The 23,881-nt window shown below is 46.7% G+C and overlaps 1 protein-coding gene across 1 annotated transcript; it reads right to left on the reverse strand.

The window, feature by feature from the left end:
• Nucleotides 1-5,629: 5,629 nt before the first annotated feature.
• Nucleotides 5,630-13,156, reverse strand: LOC115644282 (matrix Gla protein-like). The gene is made up of 5 exons (XM_030548405.1): nucleotides 13,079-13,156; nucleotides 10,123-10,267; nucleotides 9,039-9,074; nucleotides 7,281-7,356; nucleotides 5,630-6,022 (listed from the first exon to the last, which is right to left on the reverse strand). The coding sequence occupies exons 2-5, from the start codon at nucleotides 10,181-10,183 to the stop codon at nucleotides 5,878-5,880; spliced, it is 318 nt and encodes a 105-aa protein (XP_030404265.1). The 5' UTR covers nucleotides 10,184-10,267; nucleotides 13,079-13,156; the 3' UTR covers nucleotides 5,630-5,877.
• Nucleotides 13,157-23,881: the final 10,725 nt, after the last annotated feature.

The following is a 23,881-nucleotide window of genomic DNA, read 5'->3' on the forward strand; positions in this document are numbered from 1 at the left end:
GGTTGGAGGGAACAGGCATCCCAGAGCCATTTGTGGGAAGGAGGAGGAGTCTGAAGGCAGTGGGGAGAGAAAACAAGTTAGGATGGAGGAAGTGGGCCCATGAAGAGCCTCAAAGATCTGTAAGAAGCAGGAAACAGTGCACGGGAAGTGTCTGTGCAGTAGGGACAGCAGAATTTCCATATGGACTTTTTGTGCCTCATATAGAGACTTGATGTGGGAATATTCACTGCCCAGGGTTTCTGTCACAGATCCATTCTTAGAAACATTGACTTTAATAAATAAAAAAAAGTCATTAAACTTGAACAAAGATTGACAACGCATATAACTTCAGGGAAAAGTGCCGTCAAAGAACAATGATAAATAAAAAAAGATTGAAAGCATATAAATGCAAAATTCAGGGCACTCAAACAACCTGAAATCAGTTCCACCCTTTGCCATCCTCTGTGATTGTCATATATTCTAAGAAATGAATACTGGTGTCATGGGCAGTGAGCTAAATCCAGAGTAACTCCACTGAAGTTTATGGATTTACTCTGGATTTACACCTGTGAAACTGAAGTTGGCATTTGACCAGGAGGATGCTAAATCATGCATAGCTGCACTGTGGCTTAGCTGGCTAGTAATCTTGGGCTACTTCGGCACTGCAGTAAAAAACCCACAGTCCCAAATCTCAGAGCCCATCTCAACTGACTTGGGCTTGGGCTTGGGCTACAGGGCTAAAACTTATGGTGTAGGCCAGGGATCGGCAACATTTGGCACATGGCTCGCCAGGGTAAGCCCCCTGGCAGGCCGGGCTGGTTTGTTTACCTGCCGCATCCGCAGGTTTGGCCAATCGCAGCTCTCACTGGCCACAGTTCGCCGCTCCAGGCCAACATCCCTTGGCCCGTGCTGCTTCCCGCAGCCCCCATTGGCCTGGAGACGCGAATCATGGCCAGTGGGAGCTGTGATTGGCCGAACCTGCAGATGTGGCAGGTAAACAAACCAGCCCGGCCCTCCAGGGCGCTTACCCCAGCGAGCCATGTGCCAAAGTTGCTGATTCCTGGTGTAGGTATTCAGGAAGCCTGGACTCTGACCCCCTCCCCACTCTCAGGACCTCAGATCCTGGGCTCCAGCCTGAGCCCAAACATCTACACTGCAATTTTTAGCCCTGCAGCCCAAGCCCCAGGAGTCCAAGTCAGCTGACTCAGACCAACTGCAGCCATGCCACAGGTCTTTTATTGCAACATGGACATGCCCTTAGAAATGTTTTGATTAAGGTTTCATATATAGAAGAGTTTTAAATGCTTCTGTGGTGTGTATGTCCCAACTTTGCCTGTGAATTTGACAAAGGCTCAAGTTTGTTTATGGAAGATCTGTGTTTATAATATGTAAAGTAGATGATGGTCTATGCTTAATTTCACAGTATATCAACAAATTGGCATCTTATACCTCATAGCCCTTGGTGGTTTTCCATTTCTATATTTGGGTATTTGTATACGAATCTGAAGAGGCCTGGAGCCTTGAGTACTGAAGCAAGGTATATTTAGCAGATAGAGAAGACTTTGTGTGTTTTAAGATCCCCATAGCTGCAGATATCCAAACTGCTCTGGTTGCTAATGGACTGGGGGTATTTATATGCTTGTGTATGGCAGCACTGGCTTCTATTGATAATGTCAGAAGGGCTTTGCCCATCTTTTTGGTGTTGATATAAGTTACAGTGTCTCAGATGTCTGTGTTCTTCTCTTGTGACTGAGACGTGAATCCTTGGGTGGTCTGTGCATGGTGTTCAGAGATCAAGTTGCATCTTGATTTCAGATGAGGTGTGGGCAGAGATGGGGACAAAGTTAAATCTGTTTGGGTGAATTTAACTGTGCACTTCCAAACATTGGTGGTTTTAAGTATAACCTTAACTTGGAAGTTCCAGGCTTTCTAAAAATTAAGGTTATTGATTTATTTATTTTTAGCTGCCATGATGTTTTTAAGACATTCTCCCCAGCAGTCACCAACTTTCAATCTTAACACATTATTTTAACTTAAAATTAATATTCAGGTTCCTTGTCAGACTATATAATGAATTTGCAGCCAAAGATACAGACTCCCTGAGACAAGGTGTACCAGGAATATGTCTACCATTGAAATAATTTCCGGAGGATACACAGATTACAGAAAGCCCTTCTCTGCTGTCCTGTGTTCCCTCTAAGCTGTGCAGCTGCATGGTCACCCAAGAGCCAATCAAATGCCATGCACTTGATTAGCAGATCCACGCATATCCCACGACATGTGTTCAGGTGCTTCTTCCCATGGGCAACAGGTGAACAAGTTGTTGTGGGAGGCTAGCCCCCAGCGCCTCCCCTTCTGCCCCTCTTCCTCACAAGAGCCCAGAGCACACACAGCCAGCCCCACCCATGCACTTCCCAGCCCCAGACAGATGGTGTGGCCAGAGTGCCCCCAGCTCTGGAGCACTGAGTGGGCAGTATGGTCCCAGCACCAGGCAGGCAGATGGATGGGCAGCACGATGTGGCCTCAGCCCCAGGCCTTGTGCGCACCAGCCCCAGTTTAGCTGCCCCAGCCTTTTGGTCACAGAAGAGCAGGAAGGGAACTGGAAGCAGGCAGGTAGGAATCCAGGGGCAGAGTGTGGGCAGGGCTGTTTTGGGAGGCACAGCCTTCCCCTGCCTATGCTACCTGCTGCCCATGCTCCTCCTCCTGCTGCTCTGTAGCCACATTGCTCCTGCCCTCTACCTTGGAGCCCCTGGCCAACTGCTCTTGGGACCCTCCTGCTTGCTGTGCAGAGCGGGTGGGTGATGTAATGGTGTCCCCCTCCCCCACCACATACCCCATCTCTGCAGAGCAGGGGAAGGAGGACAGGGCTCAGGAGCAGGACAGAGCTGCTGGTGGCTGCTTCTGTCTGAATTAGATGACTGGTGAATGTCGCTGTGCTTAACGAGACAGTACACACACACACAATAAGGGCATGAACCCACCACTGCAGTGCTTCATGCTGGTCATGCTTAGGAATTAGCTAATTTTCCAGGCAGGAGCACCCTCTGCCAGCCAGTGATCTGCCTTAGCTGGCCTTGTATCTCTCATGCCCCTTTCTTGGGTGCTGCCCCGTTGGCAGTAACCCCTCAGTCTCAGGGTCTCCCCACACCCAGGGAACCCCCACCCACTATCCCTACTTCCTCTCAGTCTTGGCTATTGCCCAGTCTCCATCTAGCCCCCATTCACTGGGCAGACTGCAGTATAAGTCACTCATCACAGGCAAAGGGGTTTGGACCTGCTGCCTCTGGCTACCCATGGGCTGCCTCCTACAACCCAGTACCTAATAGGCCTTATCAGGCCTGCAGCTTTCCTAGGCCAGAGAGACTGAGAAGTCTCATTAAGTGATTAAAAGGAAAAGCAAGGAAAGAAATAAGGCAACCTAGTGGTCAGAACAGAGGACTGAACCACTAGGAGCTCCCCAGCTCTCTTAGCTTTTCCCTAGCCCTGCTCCACTGCAGATACCTGGTTAAGCTCCCTGCAGCCAGGCCCTTCTCTCTTTGAACACAGAGAGAGACTGTCTGCTTGAGCTCCTGGCTCAAGTCTTTATAGGGCCAGCTGGGTCCTGATTGGGGTGTGGCCCCAGCTGAGCCTGCTTCCTCCCAATCTTGCCCTTTCACAGCCTCCTCAGGGCAGGAAGGGTAACCATCCCAATACACACACATATATACAAACACTGTCACTGTCTCTCTCACACAAACACACTATTCTGTGTCTCACACACATACACAAACACATCCTCTGTCTCTCTCTCTCTCTCTCTCTCTCTCTCACACACACACACGCACACAGTCTCTTTCACACTCACCTCCCAATACATACCTGTGTTATCATTCTTCTTGTTACTTCTTGGTACTTCCTGCAATGCACATATATCCTCTGTAATCTTATTCTTTCAAAATGCTGTTATTTTAGTTTTTTGACTGGTCTATGCCTTTCATAATTTTATTTCTCACTTATGCTTAAATTTAATTCTTTGTGTAGTGAGTTCTAAAATGCCTAACCTGTTCTGGCCGAAGTAATTATCCCTATGGTAACTTTTTTAAAAAATACAGTATACATTATATCTAGGTTTTTTGTTTCTACTGGTGGCAAACATCCACACATTATCTCCGTATTGGTGCACATAACAAAATTCATTCTGCACATGGATGGAAATAATTAGAGGGAACATAGCTGCTATCCCCTAAAACAGTGGCTCTCAACCTTTCCAGACTACTGTACCCTTTCAGGAGTCTGATTTGTCTTGCATACCCCAAATTTCACCCCATTTAAAAACTTCTTGCTTACAAAATCAGATACTTTTGTATTATTGTATCTCAGCACACTATTACTGGAAAATTGCTGACTTTCTCATTTTTATCATATAATTATAAAATAAACTAACTGGAATATAAATATTGTACTTATATTTCAGTGTATACTATAGAGAGCAGTATAAACAACTCATTGTCTGTATGAAATTTTGGTTTGTACTGGCTTCGCTAGTGCTTTTTATGTAGCCTGTTGTCAAACTAGGTAAATAACTAGATGAGTTGATGTACCCCATGGAAGACCTCTGAGTACCCCCAGGAGTATGTGTACCTCTGATTGAGAACCACTTTCCTAAAAGATACAGTGAAGAATACAGTATGTTTACTCCTAACCATCTACCACAATATACCTGCACATATATGCAAAATGTGTACACTGTGCCCTGAGGCTCAGATCATTTTCTACCCCCTACAGATTCCAGAGGAGGCAGCAAGAGAAAGGAGGGATATATTATATGGGTGGTATTTTGCCTGTGAGCTCTGTCTGATTTCCCAGCACAGCAAGAAAGAGGAGCAGAGCAAGAAAGAACAGGGTCTCTTTCATACAATAGTTTCTCATTTTATCAGCTGAGAACATTTCCGCATTATACTTCAGAGAAAAGGTGAGATGATTAAATACTATGGAAGTGGTGGAAGTTCCATCACTTGAGAATAAACTTTGGGCTGTAGAATATTCTGTAACGTACAGAACAGACCTGCATCATCACAAATGGGGAAGTTGTATGGACATGGTGTTATTTAGCAGGTCTTTTCCATCATTAACTTCTCTGCCTACATTTTCACAAGTGATTAGTAACTTTGGGTCCCACTTGAGACACCTTGAAGGGACTTGATTTTCAGAAAGTATTGAGAACCAATTCAATGAAAATCAGGCCTCTCAAGTCAGGCACCCAAAATCACTAGTCACTTGTGAAAATTTAGGCTGATTTCAGACCCCGGAGCAGTAGTGGACAACCTGCGACCCATGGGCTATACACAGCCCATCAGGGTAATCCGTTGGCGGGCCACCAGACAGTTTGTTTACATTTGCATGATCACCTGCAGCTCCCAGTGGTCGCGGTTCGCCATTGCGGGTGGCCATGCAAATGTAAACAAACTGTCTGGCGGCCCACCAGCGGACCACAGGTTGCCCACCACTGCCCCAGAGAATAGAGGTCAGAGTCCTGATTGTGTTACAGCCTTTAAAACACATCTGATTCATAGATGTTCAAATTTACCACAGTACTGTTGTCAGGTATAGAGAGAAAAACTAACCCTTCCTGTAGAAGATCCCCAAAGAAAAACACAAGGGAACACAAAGAGTCAGAAAGAAATAGTATCAAACCAGCAGTTTATTGTCTAATAAACACCCAAATCCTGGCTCCTGTCCAACCTCCTCTACAGCGGCATTGGGCTAATTTACACAAAATCTAGGAATTCGTGGTTACAGGGGAGTGAAGCAGAGGGCAGGCAGGATAACATACAGTTAACAAGCAACTTAATAGATTTCAGAGACATTGCTCTTTCTAGGTACAGAACCCAGGCTCCAGGCACCGGGGATGGGAACTTGTTACTCGAACTTGCTCCTCCGCTGCCCAAAGTAGCGCTTATAGGCAGCGATGTAGCCATAGCGCATGGCATAGCGCTCACAGGGGTTGTAGTCCTCGCAGATCTCTCGCTGGCGTTCCTGGGGGGTCTTATTGCGTTCTCTGATCCTGCATATGCAAGGAAGGGGAAGGGGAGGAAAAAGCAAGTTGTCATTTTAAACTTTGCTGTTTGTGGCCAAATCCTCCTGCCACACCTTCCCACACATGCCTCTACAGTTCTTTCAGCTCTCCTTGGCTCTGCCAATGCAATAACCCTGAAATGAGCCCTTTCCCAAGTGCCATTCACAGCAGATGGGGCCTGTAGAGGCTTATGTTGCCGGAGGAGTGGGTCTCACTTCCCAAGTAGCTCAAACCTGCTGCCATAAGCTTCTCAGATCTTTCATGTTGCCAGGGGTAGGGAAGGGAGCTGGAACATCCCATGAAGGGACCATCTAGCCCTCTCATAGGGGGCCACGTGAACTCATCACTTTAGAAGAGTAAGTTCACAGGGCTAACCTAATTACAGTGAACTTTCTTTCTGTTATTCATTTGACATAGCCACATGGAAATCTCATAACAAGGGCGCCTTCTTCCTGTCTGATACAGTGGCAGATACACCCAGATTCAGGGAGGCCATTCCCTTTCTGGTGCCAACACAAACTGTTAGAGAAGAGTTTTGTCTTCGGAAAATGCTGGACGTACAACCTGGACCTGATTCTGATCTCTATTCACTTCTGTGCTCCAGAGTAGCTACACTGAAATCAGCAGAGTTATTCTAGGTTGACAGCAGTGTAAGAAGAGATCGGAGCTGCCTTTGAGTCTCTTACACAGAACTGTGCATTTCAGCTCTGGGTTCCTCCCTTCTTCTCTTTCCGGTCCCATCCCCAATCCCTGTTTCTGTCTATTTTAGGGATTTGTATGGCCCCCAGCACAGCACTATAGTATCTGAGCACCTCCTAATCTGTAAAGTGTTCATCCTCGCCACACTCCTGAGAGATAGGGCAGTGCTGTTATGGGGAACTGAAGCACGCAGAGACTGATTGACTGGACACAAAGGAAGTCTGTGGTAGATCAGGGAACTAACTAGTGTCTAACTGTCAGACCATCCTTCCTCTCAGGATTTACACCAGTGATTTCCCCACCGTCCTCTAGCGCTTTCTTCAGACTGATTAATCAATGCCCTATGGGCACTGAGAAGAGTTCTCATACTCAATCATCTCCCTCTATCTTCAATCAGTTTTGGGTTCCCCCAGGCTAAGAGGGAAATTCTGTCTCCAAGCTAATAGCATTGGCCTTCCTCAATGGCACCAACTTAAACTTGGTTAGGAGAGATCTTCATCTCCCCAAGCCCCTTCTATCCATGTCCTCAGACCCTATGAAAACACACCTCTCCTGCACCAAGAAGTTTCGTCTCGGCTGAGATCTCATGAAGTCGTTGGCATTTCGTCTGTTAATGAAGGGATCTGATGAGGTGAGAGAATATTTATTTTTACTTAATGTATAGTTGAAGTGAAGATCATCAGCTACTTACAACAAATCCTGTTCCTCCAACATCCCATTCTCACCAGTCCTCCCATTTACAATGGATTCCTGGACCCCATCAACCTTCTATTTTCACTAGCCTCCTGTACTCCAAAGTCCTGTAAACTACCAGCCTCTCATTGTCATGAGCATCCCATGTTCCTCTAGCCTGCCATTCTCACCAGCCTCCTATTCTTCATGACTTCATGTTCTCTACCAACCTGCTACTCTTATTCCACAAATTAATGATGGAAAGAGTCCAGTGGATCACCCTGTTCATCCGGCCTCAGCTGCTTGTTTCTTAGAGTGCACTCTCCAGATCAATTTTAAATAACCAATCAATGGGTCTTCCCTCATTTCTCTAAGGAGATTATTCCACACTCTGATAGATCACATAACTTGATCTTTTTCCTTAAAATTCAGCCTAAATTGTCCATTGTCTAGTATCATCTCTTTGAACCACACTGAACAGGTTCTTCTCATCTTCCTTTATGGGGTTTACATTTGTCAAATACTTATCCATGATTTTCATATTTCCCTTGGCTGTCGTTTGGCCAAGGTACCCAGATCTAGTTCTGTTACTCTTTCTTCATCTCTCAGTGTCTCTAGCATGTTAAACATTCTGTTGTTTTTCTAGGTATTCCCTCCCACTCATTGAAATATTTCTGGTATATAGATAAACTACATGTCCCAAGGATTCTCCAGTGCCATATAAACAAACCCTATCACTGACCTGCAGCCCAGGTTGATGCCTCTATAGATACAGCCCAAAGTCATAGTGGCACTCTCTTTGTTTTTCTGCCATTTCATATTACAGGATTATGCCCAGTTTTTGGATCACTATGAACCTAAGATCTCCTTTGTAATTTACTGCTTTCCACGCGTCCCCCTGCCACTGAAGATCTATAATTTGAATTATTCTTCCCCAAATGTACTAATTTGCATTGGTCCAAGTTAAATCCTTTACAGAAATAATGAATAAAAATTCCACCCATCTATAGTCTAAACTTCTGTAGGTTGCTCTCTGTTATTGCTCCTTCCCCAAATTTATCATCTTCTTCAAATTGAATCAACATGCTGCTTACTCCTTTTTCCAGATGAGTAATAGCTCCACGCTCTCATGCCTGCCAATCTTAGCTGCTCCTTGTAGTGACAAGGGGAAGGCAGTGGGGGATGAGTTCCCTTACAGCATCTAATTAATAGTTTAATATCAGATGTGGCATTGATCTCTGCTGCACCTCTTAGGCAGCTCTTCCCAAACTCGGTACATTGCTATTTAGCAATAGCATTTTCTAAGACACTTTTCAGGGAATATGTCAGTGGTCAAAGCTAATTCCAGTTAATTTTCAGGTAAGATTTTGTAAGACACTACATCAAATGCTTTCCTGGATTCAACCTGTATTTATCATTTTTGTTCCCCCTTCTACTCATCCAGAAATTCTGTCACCAAAGAAATCCAATTTGTCTGGAGTGGTTTATTCTCCCCTTTCTAATTTCCACCAGTCCCCCCACTCTCATGCCTGCCAGGCTCAGCTGAACCCCTAGCAGAGTGTGGAAGACAGGGGAGTACGGAAGTCCCTTAGTTCCCCCCTAATTTAAACAAAGTAATAAAGTTGTCTCTTACTGACAAACTCGTGGGATTCCATACTCTCGTGAGACTCTGGAGAAAGAAGAGGAAAGCATTCAGTGAGGCACTGTAGTTATGGAACACAGAATTTTTCACTCACCATTAATAAACTGAAGGGAAGAGAGACTGAGAAGTCTCATTCACTGATTAAAAGGAAAAGCAAGGAAAGGAATAAGGCAACCTAGTGGTCAGAACAGAGGACTGAACCACTGGGTTCCATCCATGGCTATGCCACTGATTTACTATGTTATCCTTGGGAGCATCACTGACCCTCTGTTCCTTTATGTATCCCTCTATATAACAGGTATGACACCTATTTACTTCACAGTGGGCGCAGGCTGCTTAATTAATGAATTCATATTTGTAAAGCCCTTTAAGATCTTTAGATGGAAAATGCTATAGAAATACAAATCACCACCAAATATGCATATTTCAGTGCAAAGTCAGATTGGTCCATTAATATGCAAGTGTATGCATTCTAGAGAAAATGGGAGAGACATTCAAAAGGAGAAAGGGAAGATGGGTGGAAAAATCTTGCTCGCCATTAACAAAGGAAAGGCAGGCATCTGAGGATGCAACAGAATGGCAAACCAGGATCAGTTCAGAGAGTCACCTTCTTATAGGAAATAGGGCCTGGGATCTATATATGGAATTTCCCTTACCAGACCCTGCATCACTTTGATATGTAAACAGCACCTGGGATCTCCCCTCCAGTGCATCCACAAGTTGTGTTGACTAAGGAAGGACTAATTTAGGTTTCTTCCATCTCCTCTTTCTATGATCCACACAGGTTGGGATTGTCGAGGATGTACGGATAGTTTGCAGTGGTGACAGAATGGTCTGCGGTAAAGAGGAAGGGTCTGAAGTTCAGGCAGCTCTAGACTGGAGGCAGAAGTATCTAGGTGATTGAGCTCTGGAGTAGAGGCAGAGCGGTCTGACACAGTGGTAGAGGAAGTGGACGGGCAAGAGGACAGCAACAGATAAGGGGAGATAAGCATCAAAGCAAAACATCTGAACAGACCAGGAGGTGTCTGTGGCTGGCTGCCACTCCAAGCAAGCTCCAGTAAAAGAGGTCACCTACCATAGCAGAAAGCTGCCACCATCAAAACAGCCAGGAGCGTGAGGAGGATGAGGGTCCGCATTGTGTAGGAGTCACTCTCTCTTGCACTGTCTCACTCTCTGCTTTACTCTCTTTCCACTGAGGGCAGCAGGAAATTCTGGACAGACTGCAAAGTTAGCAGTGAAGTGTTTATTATGAAAGCAGCAGCTGGGAGGGGAGGAATCAGATGAAGAAGCCTGGGGAAGGTAGGGCCTGGCTGGCACTCGCCTTCTATGGGACTGTTACAAAACACCCTCTATAAACAGGTCTAATCAGGCTTTAGTGGTGGGGTAGGCACACTCCCTTCCCTGCCCTTGCTGCAAGGGGAGGGTGCCAGAGTTCAAAGGGAGGTGAGCTGTTAACACTGCATGTCCAGAAATGTTGAACTATATGAGTGTAATTCAGACACCGAGGAGGACCACATATTTGCTTCCCTAATTCTTCCTCTGATCTCCTGTCCTTGCCGTCACCACCCTTGGTCCAGACACACAGAGCCTGGACTGTCTGTGAGCTCCAGTGGCTGGAAGGAATGGGACCAACCCCCTGCTTCCTGGAGAGATGGGGACATTTGATCTCAAATGTTCCATCCTTGGCTTCCCCTCAGACTGGTCCATAATGTACCCCAGTACTGCTCTGGTTGAACTCCATCTACCAGGGGAAAGATAGAAGTTCAATCCTGTGGTTTTCCCCCATACACACCCTATTGTGCCCTTCATGGTACTCAAACCCTGATGGGATCCCCGTCCTCTGCTGGGATTATTGTTAGTTCACATGTATATTGCAGTAGTCCCTAGAAACCTATCTCTACATTTATTCTCTGGGGTCCCACACAAACACTGCTCCCTAAGTAGAATGGGGCCACCTCTTCTTTGGGTGAAGGATGGATCCTTTGCTCTGAGCTGCTGACTCTTGGAACATGATTTGGTGCTAACACTCTTCCCTGCCATACAGGGGACCCAAGTTCAAACCAAATCTATTGCTCTGCAGGTCAGCAGGAGCCAGAAATACTTCACCGTCTGCTCCAGTGGTTCAGCAAATGTACTCTGACTTGCTATGTGGGAAACTCTAGTCCAGTTTCCAGCACCAGGCTAGCTAGCCCTGGGGGGAAATATGCGCTGCCGTCTGTAGCCTCATGGCTGCCAACTCAAAGAGAAAAGAGATGGGATCAGTGGTTTCACTTAAACCACAGGTGAAGCCACAACCAGAGCAGTGTGTGTGAGAACAAGGCACACTGGGCAATGGCTCTGAGCTGGGCAGTGGTAAGAGGTCACTCCAGCCAAACTGAGCTCACTGAGGAGCTCTGATGTAGCCCCCCTTGCACCAGACCAGCCTGTGGGATTGCATGCAGTTTTCCAGGAGTCTGGAGCTGTCACATAGCCTGGGCAGTGGGCACAATCCAGCTCAGTTCATTCCCTGAGGCCAGTGAGACAGTTGCTCAGTTGTCACTATTACTCCTTGCCATTGTGGTTACACATGTACAATCCTTTCCTGGAGGATTCACACTCTGCATGTGCCTGCATGGAACAGGGACCCTATCATGCACCAAAATTTTGCCAGGAACCAAATGATTCCCTACTGGGCTGAGCCTTGGACCTGTGAAAGGACAAGATTACTGTGGGCTTTGCCAATCACCCTACCAATGCCAAGAAACAGTTAACTTCAAACTCACAGCTCTTGTCCAGATTCTCTGATCTTCAGCGGGAGAAAAAGACCTGAAATTAGTAGAGCCTGTAACCAGGGGCCCCCAGTGAGAATAAGGTGCTTTTCTTCCTCCTTTTGCCCAACACAGGAGAGGATGACCACACATCATGCCTTCCCCCTTTCTACCACCAGCCCCATCCAGCTCATACCCACGCACCGATTCCTCATATACAGTGCTCAGCCTGGGATGATGAGGAGCCCCCAGTTACTCTGTGGTAAAGAGCAGAAATGGAGTCTGATATGCCCTGCTCCTGTTCCCCTCTGATCCCATTTCCCAAGTTCCCTTTCCTCTCCCTGCACCCCAGCACCTCCTGGATTTGAGAGCAGTGGGCTGCTCTGGGCCTGAGTAAGGATTTGTTGCATTCCATGTGGTTCGAGGTGTTTTACAGAGTGTGGGCTGAAATCATGGCCAATCTAGCAGCCTGTGGGAAGGCTGAAGTGAGAGGGATAAAGAGTGAGCCTAGAGAGACGGTGACTGGCACACGGAAAGGAAGATGCTGGAAGGACATACAGAGAGAGGTGCTGGTGACGGGGTCACACAGTGATAAATGCCATAACCAACCCTACCTCATGTACCTGTCCTGTCTTTCACTGCTGAGTCCTTACGGTCACTGCCCCAGCCTCTGCTTTCTTCCCGAGTCACTCAGCACTCCCAGAATGCCTGTGGCATCACACACACCGCCACCACAGAAGTGAGGGCATGTTATAAACAGGCATTAGCCCAAACACTTCACTTTTATCCACAAACAGACCTTATTGGAAGTCAAATTAACCACCCTTCTGCGCTGTCCCGAGGTGAGCACCTCCATTGTTGCTGTGGGAACTGCATTCACTTGCAGAGGCTCATTCCCTGGCTGCCCACCATTAGGATCCTTACACACACACATCCTTCCCGGAGGCTGCACCCCCCTACTTCACTAGGTGAAGCCAAAAAATGCTCACACCCCATGGTGGAACACACCCAGCCCAACATCTGACTCCCAGCCCTTGCTATCTAACAACATCCTCTGGTGTGCAGTGGTCACAGAACAGGAGCTAATATTAACTGCCTGCAAACTTTGTGGAAATTTCTGCAGTCTTTTGGTAAGAGGTAGCGCTGCAAAGGCAGCCCTGGGGCCCTTGTCACGGTGGATGAGATAATAATACATTCCATAGCATCTCTCTAATGTTTTCCTGCTGTTTGCACTGCACAGACATTAATAACTAACTAACTACAGGGAGGTCTCTGCATACTCACTCTGGACTTGCTTCCTTTTCAGTCGGCAGCTCTTGTCTAAGGGGGAGTTCTCCCAGCGTCCTGTAGCATTCACTGGAGAAGAGGGGGCCTTTTTATTTATCAGTGATCAGTGACTCCTCCTCTCCTGTCTCCCCCGCTGGATACACCCACCACCCCCAGGCTCCCACCTTCTCTGCCAAAAACACCTTCTGCCCTCACTAAGGAAACCAGAAACCTCAGGAAATTGAGCCAGGAGAGAGTGGGGGAGCCAGAGCGGATGCCAGTGGCTAATAGGGTCAAGGCCACGTCTAGAGCAAGCTATCTGGGTCCAAGCCATTAACCAGCAGTGGGCAGAGGCTCCCTAAAGGGAGGTCTAGTCTCTTTCCTTGATGACTGATTTTACCTCCTCCTCACTAACTCTTCCAATAATCAGGCACTGAATCAGAACCACTCTCAGCAGAGCTGGCCAGCAGGAACACCTGCAATGCACTGTGGGATAAGGTCAGAGGCTCCCGCGTCCCTAATCTCATCTCCTTACACCTCCCTCACTGTTGGCTGGAGTCCTTTCTTTGTGTCACAGTAAAGTACGAGAGAAAAGCTCAGGTGATGTGAGCTCTCTGCCTTGAAGGGGCCTCCAACAATGATTTTCTTTTTTCTCCATTAACAAATAGATGCCTCAGATGAAGTGAGAAGTACCACACTGACAGAGTGAGCTCAGAGAAGTTGGAAGGGGGTGGGAGCCTGTCAGGGTGGCAGCTCCTAAATGAGCTGTTAGTAGGATTAACGTAAAGAAAATCTAACAGCTGTAAACCTTAGCTTCCCATTTACAAAGAAAGATCAAACTTAGTCCAATTTAGTCACAAAATAAATACTGCAGGGTAACTATTGACTTAGAGGACCAGCAATAGATTAATTTATATGGGGGCTCCCCAGTTTATTGTAGAACGTATGACTATTTGCTGGCTAGCCAAGTGGCATGACCCACTGCTCAGTGTGTGTTCCATGTCTCCCCTGCCCAGTACACAGAGGAGGTGAGACTGTTACAGTCCCTTATCACAAAGACTGGCTCATTAGCTCAAGAGGTAGTGAGCAACTCATGCTTTTAGCTTGGGAGGCCTCCAGTGTGTGGACCAAGAGACCAGCTGTCACACATGTTCCTGGTGCGAGCACCTTCATGGCCCTCACAGTCAAGGCACAGCATCTTGAGGCCAGAATTTCCTAGCTGGAGAATGAGGGAATGATCCAGTTATTCACAGAGACAGCTTGGGGCTGGAGCAAGGACCCAGGATCTGGCCCACTTATTTCTCTAGGGCTGTTCCTTGCATAATAGGGCTGAACGATGTGCTCCCCTCCCCTCACCCCAGTGCACTGTGACTCGCCCCATTCCACAGGCCAGGGCATAAGGAAGGAGGGCCTGGCCTCACCTTTTCCCTGGGGTAGAGATCGAGGTGCAGAGCCTCACCTTCTCCAATGCCATTTATCAGATAGCAATTTTCCATGTTACTCTGAGGCTTTAGAACAGGGCACAATTCACAGACTCCACTTTTTGTGCTTGTGGATGGTGGAGGATTTTCTCCTGTCCATAGACAAGAAAAGCACATCCATAGTCATCCTGCTGGTTGCTTCTTTGGGGCATAGATCTCGAAACATGGCTGTTCCAACTCCAAGAGGCTGTGAAGGTGAAATGAAACATCCTGAGATGGCTCAAAATCTTCCTCTTTGACCAAACCTAATGGATGGTTATGGGCAACTGTTTCTCCAGGTGCAGAGTCTCCTGCCATGTTCAGTCCACTCCCCATGTTGGTCAACATCAAAAGGAAACAAGAAGGACAGCTAGTGGGATGAATGAAGTACCCAAACAGCTCCCAGCTCAGCATCTCCTCTACATGAAACATAAACAGCACCATCTCTCTTGAAGTCAAACTGAAATCAGCACCTGAGTGAAGACCAACTGGCTAAAGCTGAAACCAGGGTAAGACCAAGTGATGCTGGTAGAATGAGGAAAGTGCTCTGAGGAACTGCCTTCAGTTCATTAAGTTGTTTTGCAGCCATGGAATTTGTTTGGACTAGTCTCTGCTTTTGGATGCCCAAATAGCATGTGTTGGTACGAAACACAGCAGTCCTCTTGTTTAGTAACACAGGTCATCAGGAACACCTTATCCCATTGTTTCATTCCCTGCACCATCTATCCATTGAATACAGAGGCCAGCTTATGCTTTTTAACCTAATATTAAAAGGTCTCCATGATATTGACCCTAGCTATATGATAGATCAACTCTCTGTCTATGACCATGACTTCCCACAACAGCTTCGTTAAATTGAAATAATAAAGCTGTTACCAATGGGGGGGGGGGGAGAGTTGTGAGCAGAGGAGACAGACCTTTCACAAGAGCTGGTCCTAGGTTGGGGAGCTCACTGCATAAAATGATATGAATGCTCATGGGCCTCACTATATTCAGAACTAAGTGCAAACTTCATCTCTGTACTTGGCTTTCCCTCAGTGAGCTCTTCACCACACACACCCAGGCAAACTGATCAAGCTATTTCTCTTACTGCCTGGGAAGGAAGAAAGAGAAGATTGCTAATATTATTTTTGTTTTACTAATTGGCTGGAGCTCGCACACTGTGGCATAGGCATCCCTATGAGTAGACTGTACATCAAGCAACACATAAAAATTAGGTTAAAAAAAAACAAAATCAAGACTCTTACTGTAAAAACACAGGATGCTGCTGAGCTGAGCTCCTGTGGGATGTCAAAACAGAGTTCCTCCCTCCTCTGCACTTTCCTTCCCACCTCCTGCCCCTCACATTGTGCAATGTCATGATCTTACTCATTCTCTGGAGCCAGATGAGTTTCATCCAGCCTAGTTTCCTGTCCAGACTTGCAGAGAGATAAAAAGCGACTGTGACCTCACTCTGTTCAAAGCCAGCATCTTTCATTCATCTGCTGGATAAAGAGAATCATATTGGTTGTTTTGGACCAAAGAACCTAGTTAGGTTTTTAGATCCAAAATCTGCAGTTGTTATAAGGTGCAAAATTGGATTGAATCTATTATAATAAGAAACACCCTATTTTGTCCATCTGGAATGGAAATACCAGTGGTCTACCATCTCGATATGTTATACATCCTTTTTACCCTCAAGGTCTGAGGTGCAGGACCAACTCAGGTCTATGCTACCTCTGAAAAGCCCTCACCCTAGATTTCCTCTTTCATAAGGAAATGAGATTTGCTGTACCAGATCAGACCAAGTCTCTTTTTTGTCTCTGTTTGTAGCCAGTGCCTTCAGGGGAAGCTGAGGGAGAAGAGGGGAGGCATAATATAGCCAGCCTATTGTGCAATGCTCTGGGGGGAGTAGGAAAAAAATCCCTATGCCCTGAAGCATGAGATTGGATTACTCTTATCTTCATATGCATAACTATACACGGTATTAATGCCCATAACATTAAGTTCCAGCAAAAGTATTTGACCTGATGACTTCCAATGATAGTGAATTCCACAGGCTAACTACATGCTCTTTGAAGAAGTATTTTCATTATTATTATCATTATTTATAGTAAATTTACCAGCTGTTAATTTGTATCAATAGATTCCTTGTTCTCGTAAAATAGGAGAGGATGAAAAAAGATGAGGGTCTGATAAGTTTTTCCCTATACTGCTATGAACTATTTCTTCCTCCTGCCTTGAGACTGAGACCCAGAGCTAAATATGCCACAGTCCTGACTTTGTTTGCCTAGGAAACAGAAAGGCTACTAATGGTTTAATTTTACTCCAAGTCCCTGGTGTATAATAATCCTCATCCCAAAACTATCTCACACAGTTCTTCAGAGTTTGTAGTTGCTCATGTAGTGGGAAAATTCTTTAATCTTGGAGACCAAGTTCTGTCCGGCTCTAGCTTGGAGTCCATTGGTAGGACATGCAGAGAAAACCCATGAAAGAATAAAGATGGAGAGTGAAGGAATGGGTGCTGCTGTATGTGCAGAGATTGGTGACACTCTCCGGACTCTCTTGTTTTGAGGTACATATATGACTGTCTGGAATCCATAAGGCTGCATACTTATCTTCTCATTCTCACATATACTTATCAACCACCTAAGGCCATGTCTACACTGGGAAAGTGTGCTGTGTTAGAATAATGTGTTAGCTAACTCGCTACTAAACAGGATTAGCACACAACTACAAATTGAGTTTACAAATGTGTTATCTGGTCATAGTTAACCCAAGGTTAATTAACACATTTTCTAGTACAGTGCATTTTCCCAGTATAGACAAGGCCTTAGAAATCAGTTCATTATATTTATATCATTTGTCTACTTTTTTTAAAGCACATCTATACCCCCCAGCATCTTTTATCTTCTGCTTGTTGCCGGGTGTATTTTCTGTCTCACTTAGATTGTAAACTCCTTGAGGGCAGGTGTCATTTGTGATTCTGTGTGGTGTTCATTGTTGAACCTGCTCAAGGCATTCAATAAAAAATAAATAAGTTCTATTTATTAAATTTTTAAAAGGCACCCATCAGGCACTCACTGAGCATGTCTGCCTTGGATACAGTCCCTATAAATCCCACTCTTACCCTGCTCATGGGAAATCAGAGACAGTCCAGGCTGCCTAAAACATCAACAGACTCTGTTGGTCCAACAGGAGAACGTGTTCCAGAGTCAAGAGCCCTCCAGTGTGGTATCTGAGTTGTATAAGAACTCTGAATCTTTAGGATGGAGTCTGCGGATCTTTAGGGCTAGAGTCTGTGACTGACATTGTCTGGAAGCCTAAAGGCTCTGAGTTCAAGTTATTGTATAGGTGACACTTGGAATCCCTGAGATCCTTTCAAAGCACTAAAGAATCCTGTGGCACCTTATAGACTAACAGACGTTTTGGAGCATGAGCTTTCGTGGGTGAATACCCACTTCCTCAGATGCATGTAATGGAAATATCCAGGGGCAGGTATATATATGTGTGCTAGCAAGCAAGCTAGAGATAACGAGGTCAGTTCAATCAGGGAGGATGAGGCCCTGTTCTAGCAGTTGAGGTGTGAAAACCAAGAGAGGAGAAACTGGTTCTGTAATTGGCAAGCCATTCACAGTCTTTGTTCAATCCTGAGCTGATGGTGTCAAATTTGCAGATGAACTGAAGCTCAGCAGTTTCTCTTTGAAGTCTGGTCCTGAAGTTTTTTTGCTGCAGGATGGCCACCTTAAGGTCTGCTATAGTGTGGCCAGGGAGGTTGAAGTGCTCTCCTATAGGTTTTTGTATATTGCCATTCCTAATGTCTGATTTGTGTCCATTTATCCTTTTCCGTAGAGACTGTCCAGTTTGGCCGATGTACATAGCAGAGGGGCATTGCTGGCATATGATGGCGTATATTACATTGGTGGATGTGCAGGTGAATGAACCAGTGATGGTGTGGCTGATCTGGTTAGGTCCTGTGATGGTGTCGCTGGTGTAGATATGTGGGCAGAGTTGGCATCGAGGTTTGTTGCTCTCGTCCACTCACACCCCTTCTCTATCTACGCTACATTGATGACATCTTCATCATCTGGACCCATGGGAAGGAGACTCTGGAAAAATTCCACCATGATTTCAACAGCTTCCACCCCACCATCAGCCTCAGCCTGGACCAATCTACATGGGAGGTCCACTTTCTTGACACCATGGTGCAAATAAGTGATGGTCACATTAACACCACCCTATATCGAAAACCCACCGACCGCTATGCCTACCTTCATGCCTCCAGCTTCCATCCCGGGCACATCACACGATCCATTGTCTACAGCCAAGCACTGAGGTACAACCGCATCTGCTCTAACCCCTCAGACAGAGACCAACACCTACAAAATCTCCACCAAGCATTCTCAAAACTACAATACCTGCATGAGGAAATAAGGAAACAGATCAACAGAGCCAGACGTGTACCCAGAAGCCTCCTACTGCAAGACAAACCCAAGAGAGAAACCAACAGGACTCCACTGGCCATCACATACAGCCCCCAGCTAAAACCCCTCCAACGCATCATCAAGGATCTACAACCCATCCTGGACAATGATCCCACACTTTCACAGGCCTTGGGTGGCAGGCCAATCCTTGCCCCCAGACAACCTGCCAACCTGAAACATATTCTCACCAGTAACTGCACACCACAACATAATAACTCTTGCTCAGGAACCAATCCATGCAACAAACCTCGATGCCAACTCTGCCCACATATCTACACCAGCGACACCATCACAGGACCTAACCAGATCAGCCACACCATCACTGGTTCATTCACCTGCACATCCACCAATGTAATATACGCCATCATATGCCAGCAATGCCCCTCTGCTATGTACATCGGCCAAACTGGACAGTCTCTACGGAAAAGGATAAATGGACACAAATCAGACATTAGGAATGGCAATATACAAAAACCTATAGGAGAGCACTTCAACCTCCCTGGCCACACTATAGCAGACCTTAAGGTGGCCATCCTGCAGCAAAAAAACTTCAGGACCAGACTTCAAAGAGAAACTGCTGAGCTTCAGTTCATCTGCAAATTTGACACCATCAGCTCAGGATTGAACAAAGACTGTGAATGGCTTGCCAATTACAGAACCAGTTTCTCCTCTCTTGGTTTTCACACCTCAACTGCTAGAACAGGGCCTCATCCTCCCTGATTGAACTGACCTCGTTATCTCTAGCTTGCTTGCTAGCACACATATATATACCTGCCCCTGGATATTTCCATTACATGCATCTGAGGAAGTGGGTATTCACCCACGAAAGCTCATGCTCCAAAACGTCTGTTAGTCTATAAGGTGCCACAGGATTCTTTGCTGCTTTTACAGATCCAGACTAACACGGCTACCCTCTGATACTTTCAAAGCACTGACACTATTCTGAGTTAAGGCCCCAAGCCTAGTGAAGGGTGTGTTTTGGTGGTTCCCGGGATGGGAGAAGGCAACTGGACAGGACAGACCTGGTCCCATGAAATTTCCAGACCTCCCAGGACTTCCGTGGTAGGCTTGAGGTCTCACAAGATTTGGCCTGTAATTTAGAGCTATGTTAAGACCCATGTGCTCAGAGCCACTTCCTGTTTGTTGGTTTCCAGTAGTCAACCTCCCCCACTTCTCCCTTATCTTGGTTGCTGCGAGCTGTGCTAGTTGCTACTTTGGGGCTGGGAAGGAATTTTTCCCTATACCACCAAATTGGCCAAGGCTGGTCGGGGTTTTTTCACCTTCGTCATGGTGAAACATAAGGGTTGGATTTTGGGCGACCAGAGGACTGGAATTCTCCCCCTCCCGGAGGTCATAGTTTGGACCTACATGAAAGTCATTTAGTTGCCACAACTTTTGGCAGGTGCCCAGTGCAGGAACTTGCTGATATTGACTCCAGATCCAAAAAGGTAACATAATGGGCAACCCAAGGGCATCTCCTTACAAGGTGGGGGTATTGTGTCTAACCCCCTGGGGTCAAATGCAAAGCTGGGGCTGGGGAACTACCCCAGAGGGACCACCCGACCAATGTGCTTGAGGGCGGTGCTAGATAGGGGTCACGGTCCCCTCTCATCTCAACCCCCAAAAGGGTTAGGGATGCTAGTGTGTGAGTGGAGGAGCCCAGAGACTCTCCTAGTATCATGACTGGATTCCTCTGCAATGGGAGCCCCTAAGAATTGGCAAAGAATCCACAGGCAATGACTTTTCAAACAGCCTAAGTAAATAGTCTGAGCTAGTGTTTCACCCACTGGGAGCTGCACCCATACTATAGCAACATAAGGCTCAGAGAAGACACAGCAAAATTAGAAGAGAGAAGGGAGTGACTCACACAGAGAAACAGGTGGGAGGTCTACTTCAGCTCCTTCTCACCTAGCTGAAAATAAACACCAGTGTTTGTGTTATCGCTTTTATCACTCTTCTATCTCCTCCTTGGCACATTCAACCCTGGGGTATGAAATTGACTTTAAACTGCTCCTGACAAACATGTCCCAGCTGGCCTTGGGATTGATGCCATTTCCCATCTCCTACTGCCTGGCTGATTGCACACCCTCATTCCTGGATCCCCCTGTGATTGTTGGTGCCTCTGAGAAGGCCCCAGGGCTGAGCCAGCATTCCTCCTGTACTGCCTAATAGAGGCGTTGGCTGCTTCTCCTGAGACATCCAACAACAACATATGGGGCTGTTCTCATTGATCCCAGCAGAGATAAGAAGCTTTATGCTGCTCAGGACTAGAAGGGAAGAGAATTCAACAGGCTCTCAAGACAGGCTGGCAGCTTGGGGCAATCAAAACAAGAGATCTAATTTCCTAGGTAGCTGAGAAAAGGGATCCATTCCAGAGAGCTTCAAACCCCTATATTAAAGATTCCAACTAAGACTGTGTCTACACTGCCACTTTCAGCGCTAAAACTTTAGTCGTTCAGGGGTGTGAAAAAACACACCCGAGTGACAAAAGTTTTAGCACTGAAAAGCGCCAGTATAGACAGAGCTTTATCACCAGGAACTGCGCTGCCGGCAATAAAGCTGCCACCCCTCGTTCAGGGTACGAGTTTTTTATCACCGGGAGAGCTCTCCATCGGTGATAAAGTGTGTCTACACTGTCCAAGTCACAGTACTGCTGCTGCCACGGCCACGCTGTAACACGGGCAGTGTAGACATACCCTAAGGCTATATCTATACAACAGCTTATGTCAACATAACTGATATCATTTAGGCGTGTAAGTAAACTACCCCTGAGTGACATACATTACACCGACATAAGCGCTAGGGTGGACAGTTCTCAACTGGTGGAAAATCTTCCCTCATTCACATAGCTACCGCATCTGGTGGAGGTGGTTTTATGATTCCGGCAGGAGAGCTCTCTCCCGTTGGCATAGACTGAGCATCTTCACCACATGCGCTGCATTGGTGCAGCTGTGCTGCTGCAGCGCCATATGTGTAGACAAGCCCTTAGTGTCAAGGAAAGACATTGAAGTAAAAGTGCTCTTGCTGTGGGTCTGCTCTGCTATATGACTATCCCAGGCAGGGGTGACAACTCCTGTTTCCTATCAAATGTTACCAAGAATACTTATTTTGTCTCATCAGTATTGTTTGAACATTCCCGATTGACAAAATGTTAGAGTCCTTCATTACTGCATGTCCCATTCATCAATGACCCACTGCCTCTTGTGAGCTGGGCAGGGGTTGAGTGGGACTTGCTCCCTCCTAAGCAGCTAAGAGCAAGGGAATGAAGGATGTATACCGGGAAGTCCCTGGGGCCCATTCTCCATGATAATGTTAATCTGACTGTGTACTCTTTGGAGGGAGGCGAAGGCTGGCAGCCAATTCATGTTTACATGGAATAAGAAACAAGATGAATGTCTGGTTGGGCAGGACCCTGGAAGATGGCAGTCACCAGGAGAAGGGGCTCAAAAACCCAACCTCTCCTATCTGACGTGTATTTTGGCTGGCGGGTCTTGGCTTGCCGTCAGACAGAAGAGAGACAAGGACCCTTCCCTGCTCATTGCTTTCCCCGCCTCCTCCACCTCTTTCCACTCATAAATGCAGTCTGTTTTGGTACACAGCTAAACAAATCTTTGCAGCCCGCCTTAGTGACTATATTTTATTTTGATGGTTAGATTCCTTTAGCCACTGTGCCCCTCCCACTCATGCCCTGCCACATCCCTCTTAACACACCACTCCCCTCTTCCAGCCAATCCGAGGTTAGATTGAGTGGTTATTTGGGTGAGGGCTCCAGCACTCTTCTGGAGCCCTCACCCATTTCTGCAGATTGAATGTTTCATTTGACAAAGCGGGCATATCTCAACATAACCCCACTGAAGTCAAGGCAGCTATGCTGATTTACACTAGCTGAGGATCTAGCCCAGGGATTGGCAACCTTTGGCACACAGCTCGCCAGGGTAAGCACCCTGGCAGGCCGGGCCAGTTTGTTTACCTGCCACGTCCGCAGGTTTGGCCGATCACAGCGCCCACTGGCTTCAGTTTGCCGTCCCAGGTCAATGGGGGCTGCGGGAAGCGGTGACTTGCACATCCCTCAGCCAGCCCCACTGATCATTTTAGCAAAATCAACCTCACAACCCCCAGTTCAAGACTTGATCCAGGCTATATTTCGCCACTGATCATTTTAGCAAAATCATCTAATTTAGGATTGGTATCTGTTCTTGAGAAAAGTACCATATATTTGCCTCTTAATCTGACCTTTCCTAACCCATCCCCCCCTTCCAATCTCCTCAAACTGCCCTGCAGACACTAAGCAGCCAGATCAGGGCTCCTTCGCCTACGACAAGAGTGGATTAAAGGTTAAATGTGTTCTAGATTGATCAAAAACATAGGATCCAATGTTCTGTGGGCAGCAGGGAGCAAAACAAAATTTACAAGCAGGGAAGAGAGATCACCGGGAAGAAATAGTTTGTAGATGGCAGCTCTCTGCATGAGGGAAAGGTTGGAGCATGAGAGAGGCAGCAGGACACTACACTGTCAAAAATAACAATGCAGACATGGGAGGCACTGCCTGGGCATGTAGAGAGCCAAGTGGGGCACATTCCCATAGGTTCTGGAATGTCTTTACTCACCTAAGCAGTGCCTCACCATCAACACCACTATTTAAACCCATGCTGGAGGTGGGGATGGGGGTGCGTAGTGTATATACTTGACACCTGGGTGTAAGTGTAGACGTAGCCCCAGAGTCTTTCCTCACTGCAGGAAAAGACTCCAGCACAGAGAAAGGTTCTGGTGGTGGGAGGCAATGGGGAAAGGCTCTGGCAGCACCTTTCCCCACTGCCTCTTCCCTGCCAGAGCCTTTCACTGCTGCATGTAGCTGCACACCACAGCATGGACACAGCCTGCTTTTCACTGTGGAGTAT

This window comes from Gopherus evgoodei, chromosome 1 (genome assembly GCF_007399415.2).
Source record: "Gopherus evgoodei ecotype Sinaloan lineage chromosome 1, rGopEvg1_v1.p, whole genome shotgun sequence".
Taxonomy (NCBI): Eukaryota; Metazoa; Chordata; order Testudines; family Testudinidae; genus Gopherus; species Gopherus evgoodei.